The 7,912-nt window shown below is 46.1% G+C and overlaps 1 protein-coding gene across 1 annotated transcript; it reads left to right on the top strand.

The window, feature by feature from the left end:
* Positions 1-264: 264 nt before the first annotated feature.
* Positions 265-7,512, top strand: LOC127488070 (uncharacterized). The gene is made up of 2 exons (XM_051835633.3): positions 265-419; positions 5,611-7,512. The coding sequence occupies exon 2, from the start codon at positions 6,310-6,312 to the stop codon at positions 7,051-7,053; it is 744 nt and encodes a 247-aa protein (XP_051691593.3). The 5' UTR covers positions 265-419; positions 5,611-6,309; the 3' UTR covers positions 7,054-7,512.
* The last annotated feature ends 400 nt before the right edge of the window (positions 7,513-7,912 follow it).

Genomic DNA, 7,912 nt, shown 5'->3' on the forward strand with positions numbered 1-7,912 from the left:
TTTTATTTGGTAAATTATGAATTGATATAAATTTATAGTTTGTGTATATTGATTATAGTATGTGGGGAGCCATTGCACCGCGCCCTAAAGATGGCGCCGGCTCCTTTCTCCCGGAAGGACTGGCAAGAAACAAACAACTCCTAATAAGGAGATGGCTGAGCTCCCTTCTGGCTTCTGCATTGCTGTACCAATCAATCCTTGCCACTTGGCTGCTTTTGATTGGTGTGCTGATGGCTATAAGAGGGCTGGGAGAGGGAAGGAGGTGGAAGAAGAAGCTTGTTCAAGGTTCCTGAATAAACTGCTTGAAGAAGAGTTCGGGTTGTGTCTTCCTTGCTGGTCGAGGGACGCGACAACTGGTGGCCCGTACGGGGACCATCTCGAACGCGAACTCAGAACTTCCTGCAGTCAGGGCAGCGCTGGTAAGTCCCCCAGGAAAATAAGGTGGGGATCCACGATAAAAGCGGGCAGTCCTGCGACAATAGCGGGAGGGTAGTTCTGCAATTAAAGCAGAGGAAGTTCTGCGACAAAAGCAGAAGGAGCTCTGACCCGTGGCCAGGGAAAGAGCGCAATTTTTGACGATGGGTAATTCACAGTCCCATCAAATTTTTCTGGCGCTGAATGCGCTGCTTCGAGAAAATGGTTTGAAACTTAAGCCTAGTATGTTGCATAGGTTTTTACGTAACTGTGATACCATTGCACTCTGGTATGGGGTTTCGGGAAGCCTTACTATCCCTTCATGGGACAAACTAGGCAGGGATTTGGATTTTGCATTTGAACAGGGTAATCTTGAAGGGGGAGTGAGACCAATATGGAAGTTAGTGCAATCATGCCTCGAGGAAGAGCAGTGTAGTGAAGCTATTCTGAGCGGTCAAGCTGCCTTGGAGGAGCTTCAGGAAGAGCACTCCAAGAGAGCTGCCAGTGAAAAGGGGAAAACTTTGAAGAAGAGTCAGAAAAGAACTAGGAAAAAACTGTATCCCGATCTTTCCGAGTTGTGCAGCCCCTCCTTAGTAAGTAGTACTAGTGCAGAAAGTAGCTCAGAAAGCAGCAGTGAGTCTGAAGAGTGTGGCGATAACAAAGAGTCTGATATAAAGCAAGTACGGGAATTGAATCGGCAAATGAGGAAGTTGCAACTAAAAGGAAAAAAGGAACTTAAGCATGGTACTTTCCAGGGGAACTTAGGGGAGGAGCCTGAAGCCTCTCCTCCTCAGTATGAGCCTCTATCCGTGCAAGGAAGAGGGCGGACTTTCTGTCAGGGAGTCTGGAAACAGGTTGGTGCAGAGTTGTTAAGTGCCTATCCTGTCTTCCAAGATCCACAAGGGCAGAGGTACAAGGAACCCCTCTACATAAAGATAATCAAATCAGTGGCGGAGTCAGTAAGGGCCTATGGCATCAGCGGCTCTTTCACACTGGCTCAAGTAGAAAATCTTCAAAGATACTACATGACTCCAAATGACTGGAGCGGGTTGGCTCATGCTGCATTGTCACCAGGACAATACTTAGACTTCAGAGCTTTCCTGATTGACTTTGCCAATGAACAAGCGGCAGAAAATGCAGTGGCAGGGAATCCGCATTGGGACAGAGATATGCTGCTAGGCATAGGGAGATTCGCTAACCAGCAGACAGGTTACCCACGTGCAGTGTATGAACAAGTTAACAAGATAGCCATCAAGGCTTGGAAGTCTATACCCAACAGAGGAGAGGTAGGTGGGAATTTGACAAAGATTACACAGGGACCCACCGAGCCATTTTCAGACTTTTTAGCGTGCATGGCGGAAGCTGCGGGTAGGATTTTTGGAGATCCAGATCGCGCCATGCCGCTGATAGAACAGTTGGTTTTCGAGCAGTGCGCTAAGGAATGCAGAACCGCTATAACACCATGGAAGAGCAAAGGGCTTCAGGTATGGATAAAACAATGCAGGGAAATAGGAGGGCCGCTATCCAACACTGGCCTCGTTGCAGCAGTCCTTCAAATCACGAAGGGCAATAGGGGATCAGGGAATGCTGGAGCATGTTTCAGTTGTGGAAAAATGGGACATATGAAGCGACAATGTCTACAAAGGGGAAGAGGCAAAGAACAAAGACAGGAAGGACCAGGAATTTGTCCAAAATGCAGGAAGGGAAAGCACTGGGCCAACGAATGCCGCTCGGTGAAGGACATTGATGGCAACGTCCTTGCTTCTGGCAATGGTGGGGCGCGTCCAAAAAACGGGCAGTGGGGCCCTCGTCCCCAGGGACCGCAAATATATGGGGCATTCGAGAGTCAGCATCAGGGCCCCCATCAGGACCAGCAGCAGGGGAGGCAAAGTCAGTGGCCCAGCTTCAGACATCCCAGAGACCGCAGAGAGCCACTGCAGGCTCCGCAGGCCTGGACCTCTGTGCCACCGCCAGACTCATACTGACACCAAAAATGGGAGTGCAAGCTATTGAGTCAGACTTTCAGGGACCCCTAGAGGAAGGGACAGTGGAATTGTTGTTGGGACGTTCATCCTCTACCTTGAAAGGTCTCATAATTCATCCAGGAGTCATAGATTCGGATTATACTGGCATGGTGAAAATCATGGTTGAGTCCCCTAGAGGTATAACAGCTATTAATCCAGGAGACAGGATTGCACAACTTGTAATCCTTCCTAGCAAGCATTTGCAGTTCAGTGCATCAAAGAAACAACGAGGAAGTGAAGGCTTTGGGTCCACAGGCGTAGATTGTACCTTCTTGTCTTTAGAACTAGACCAGAGACCAACCTTAAAGATAAAAATAAATGGAAAGGACATTCTTGGCCTACTAGACACAGGTGCAGACCGTAGTATCATCGCCTCCAAGGATTGGCCTCCAAAGTGGCCTAAGCAGGCATCCTCACAATCCCTTTGGGGACTGGGATATTCAGAAACTCCTGAGATGAGCACAGTAATGCTGCACTGGGAGGATGCAGAGGGGCATTCAGGCACGGTGCAACCTTATGTTTTGGATTTACCTATCTCTTTGTGGGGCCGAGACCTTTTGAAAGACATGAACTATAAATTAAGTAATGAATACTCCTGTGTTTCTCAAAAATTGATGAAGGATATGGGACACCATCCGAATTATGGGATAGGAAAATTCGTACAAGGAAGAAATGAGCCCATTGAAGTAGTAAAGAGGCCTCCTCGCCAAGGGCTGGGTTTTTCATAGGAGCCACTGAGGAAGGTATTCCCATTACTTGGAAGCATGAGGACCCAGTATGGGTTCCTCAGTGGCCTCTGTCCTCAGACAAATTGGTCGCTGCACAGCAATTGGTTCAAGAACAATTGAATTTAGGACACATTAGACCCTCTGTATCGCCTTGGAATACTCCTATTTTTGTAATAAAAAAGAAATCAGGGAAGTGGTGGTTGCTACATGACTTGAGAGCTATTAATATGCAGATGCAGGTCATGGGGCCTGTGCAACGTGGGCTGCCTCTTCTATCTACACTTCCATAGGGATGGCCCATAATAATAATAGATATTAAAGACTGCTTCTTCTCCATACCCCTACATACAAAGGATTGTGAAAGGTTTGCCTTTACCTTGCCGGCATGCAATCATGAGCAGCCTGACCAGAGGTATGAATGGGTTGTGCTTCCGCAGGGCATGGCTAACAGCCCCACGATGTGTCAGCTATTCGTGAGTCAAGCGATTGAGCCTTTACGTAAGAGATTTTCTTCCTTAAAATGCATCCATTACATGGATGACATCCTCTTAGCAGCAAAAGACGAATTCGTATTAGATGATGGCTTTGCATATTTGATTCAGTTGTTAGAAAGTAAGAAGTTATTTATTGCCCCTGAAAAGGTTCAAAAAGGAAGCATTGCAGCTTATTAGGGATCCCGCATAACTAGTACTCAAATTGTTCCTCAAAAGGTGGAATTGCGCAAAGATAGTTTAAAGACTTTAAATGATTTTCAGAGATTATTAGGAGATATAAATTGGGTTAGGGGTTATTTGAATCTTCCCAATTATGAACTTAAGCCACTTTATGTCATTTTGCGCGGTGATTCGGCGTTGGACTCACCGTGGTGCTTAACTCCGGAGGCCAGGGAGGCCCTAGAGAAGGTAGAAAAGAAATTACAGGAGGCATTCTTATGCAGAATGAATGAAAATCTGCCATTGTCATTATGCATTCTCCCAACCCTTAACCAACCTACAGGGCTAGTATGGCAGGAAGGTCCGCTTTTGTGGATACATCCAAGGAGCTCTCCAGCCAAGTCTACTGAGTATTATCCGGCAGCGGTGGCAAAGCTAGCACTGGAAGGTTTGCAACAATGTTTACAATATTTTGGAAAATTGCCGTGTGAAGTGATTGTTCCTTATGATGCCAAACAAGTCAACGTCCTATGTGCTCTTTTAGATGATTGGGCAGTGCTTTGCTGCGGGTTCCCAAGCTCTATAGACAATCATTTACCAAAAAGTCCATTGTTACAATTTTTTAAAGAACATCCGGTAGTATTTCCAAAAATTATAGCCGCTGAGCCATTACTAGGTGCTCTAAAGATATTTACGGATGAGTCAAAAACAGGCTGTGGGGTTTATATGCTAGAGGGTAATGACCCGGTATTTCATCAGTTTCAGCCAGGCTCACCTCAAGTTGTGGAATTAAAAATAGTTATTGAGGTCCTTAAGCAGTGCTCTTTTGCCTTTAATTTGTTGTCAGATTCCTTATATGTGGTGAACGCATTAAAGATATTGGAAACCACAGGACCGATTAAACCTTCTAGCCCAATTGCATCCCTATTGCAAATAGCCCAGCAGTTGCTTTGGTCACCGAAAAATCCCTTTTTCACTCAGCACATTAGAGCCCACAGGCATGCCTGGTCCCTTATGTGAAGGCAATGCACGAGTAGACCTGTGTACTAGACAGGAATTCATCTTTTTTACTACTTCTGCAGAGGCTGCTAAAGCTTTCCATCAATCTTTTCATGTCAACGCACGTGCTTTGCAGCAGAAATTTCATCTTTCCCACGCAGATGCCAGACATATTGTACTTGATTGCGCTGACTGTGCTGTTACTCATGCTCAACCTAGTGTTGGCGTAAACCCTAGAGGTTTACTGCCTGGGAGAGTATGGCAGATGGATGTGACCCATGTATCGGAATTTGGGAAATTGAAATATGTTCATGTCTCAGTGGACATGTGCTCAGGCATTCTGTATGCCTCCCCTTTCAGTGGAGAATCTACACGCCAAGGTGATTGCTCATTGTCTGGATGCATGGGCTGCCTGGGGGAAACCCCAGGTGCTAAAAACTGATAATGGCCCGGCCTATACATCTCAAACCTTTACCACCTTTTGCCAAAAAATGGAGGTTCAACTTGTCCATGGATTGCCATACAATCCTCAGGGCCAGGGCATAATATCTTTTAAAACAAAAAGGGGGAGTTGGCTATAGCCGCACCCTGAGAGAGAGAATTGCCTTAGTCTTATTTACAATTAATTTTTTAAATTTGGATGTGTATGCGCACTCAGCCACGGACAGGCATCAGCAACAAGGAAACCCAAGTAGAGGGTTGGTAAAATGGAAAGATCTCTTGACGGGCCAGTGGTGTGGCCCTGATACCGTGCTGGCATGGGCACGAGGTGCTGTTTGTGTTTTTCCACAGGATCAACATGACCCGGTGTGGGTTCCGGAGCGAGTGGTCAGGCGGGTCTGCCATGAGGAGAATCCTGCCGTTGCTTCTGATACTTCTGCCTCAAATGCAACGGACACTGGCGGAGCAGAGATGGGGGATTCTATCAGTATTCCCAAAGCCGATGCCCGTGATGTATAACGCTCAAGTGTTCCCTCGCTTTTTTGTCACCAATCTTACCTTGGGAGTCCCTTACTTGCCCATGGATACAGATTCTCAATATGCACCTGCAGGAAATTACACCTTAGAAGGCAGTTTATGTTTTTTGATTAGTAATAATATTGCTTATGAAAATAGCTCTTGCATAAAATTGTATAATCAATCTGCAGCCTGGGTAGATTTTCCAACAACCCTTGGATTGGCCAATGCTTCCTGGATATCAGGATGGTGGCCTGCCATGGAGAAGAAGGACAATGGGTCTACCATTCCTTCTCAGGCACGATGGGCCCCTCATTGCTATGGCAATCGTGGGGATGGTATCTTGCTGTGGACGGGATGTCAAGGGCCCAATAACATTTGGGCAAAGAAAGGATACTTTACATTTTCTCCCCGGATAAGTACATTTTTTAATGAAATGTTTGCAGGATACAATTGGACATATTAGAGTGTACAAATAATTCATGCAATTATACCTTTTGCTGGAATGCAACCACTTCTTCTTTGGCTGTGCTTATGAGACTTCCCAGGTACATTCCAATTCCTGTTGAAGCACCCAATAGCATGGCTTTATTTAGGACCAGGAGAGATTTTGGAGTTACTGCAGCCATTATAACCGCCATTTCCATTGCAGCTGTGGGCGCTACAACAGATGCTATAGCGCTCACAGGGACAGTTCAAGCTGCTAATACCCTGAATAATTTAACAGCCTCTGTGGCTGCTGCTTTGGATACTCAGACATCTTTAAATGCACATATAAAGGGAGGCTTGATGATTGTTAATCAATGTGTGGATTTGGTACAGGAGCAGGTGGATACTCTCTGGCAGCTTGCTCAGCTAGGATGTGAGTGGAAATTTTCAGGGTTGTGTGTGACCTCTGTTCAGTATGATAACATGACTCAGGCAGCAAACTACTCTAAACAGTTGTCTCAGATGCTCTTGCAGAATTGGTCCGCGGAATTTGACTACACCTTGAAGCAACTGCGCCTTGCCGTGGTCACCATCAACTCCATGCGTGTGGATGTCTCCTTCGCATCTGGATTGTCATCCTGGATCCGCACAGCCATCTCCAGCCTGAAGGAGTGGGCGGGACTTGGAGCTTTGACGGGGTTGCTGTTACTTGTTGTGTTATTTTGCCTGTGGTGTTTGTGCAGGATGAGGAAAGCTCATCGGTGGGAATTGGCCATGATAGCTCAAGCCTTTTATGCCCTTGAGGCTGGACAATCACCACAAGTATGGCTGGCCTTCCTTGAATGCTAGGCATGGGTGCAGGGTGCGAGGCAAAGCACTGCAGAGGGAACGAGCCATTACGTTCTCTGGAAGGCAAGTCTGTCTGCATGTGGGTTGGCATCCCAGATCCCACCCCTGCAAAAAGGATGCTGTTCCAGGTGGATGCCTGGCAGTGGGGGACAGACCCCTACCTACTCCTGTAATCCTTAGATGCCTGGTTCTAAAACAAAAAGGGGGAACTGTGGGGAGCCATTGCACCGCACCCTAAAGATGGCGCTGGCTCCTTTCTCCCGGAAGGACTGGCAAGAAACAAACAACTCCTAATAAGGAGATGGCTGAGCTCCCTTCTGGCTTCCGCATTGCTGTACCAATCAATCCTTGCCACTTGGCTGCTTTTGATTGGTGTGCTGATAGCTATAAGAGGGATGGGAGAGGGAAGGAGGTGGAAGAAGCTTGTTCAAGGTTCCTGAATAAACTGCTTGAAGAAGAGTTCGGGTTGTGTCTTCCTTGCTGGCCGAGGGACGCGACAATAGTAAAGTTGTATAGACATCTATGTTTTGAATGAGATTTTTTTCTTTTCTCTACAATAAATTATTTATCTTGGCACTCAAAAATAAATATTTCAGAAAAAGTCAACAATATACATCTCTGTGTTTGGGTATTTCTTTGATTTTGTAAAATGAATTGGTACCTGATAAATATGATTGGATGAATATGATTGGAAGAAGCTCCTGGTTCCTGGCTTTGGATGGGTGTAGCTCTGGTCATTGCAACCAGTTAGGGAGTGAACCAGTGGATGGAAAACCTTTCTCTCTCTGTTTTTCTGCCTCTCCTTCTCTATCGGTGTAACTCTGACTTTCAAATAAGTAAATAGAAATCTTCAAAAAAT

The sequence above is a fragment of the Oryctolagus cuniculus genome, chromosome 1, assembly GCF_051225735.1.
Source record: "Oryctolagus cuniculus isolate XC-2025 breed Fujian yellow rabbit chromosome 1, ASM5122573v1, whole genome shotgun sequence".
In the NCBI taxonomy this organism is placed as follows: Eukaryota; Metazoa; Chordata; class Mammalia; order Lagomorpha; family Leporidae; genus Oryctolagus; species Oryctolagus cuniculus.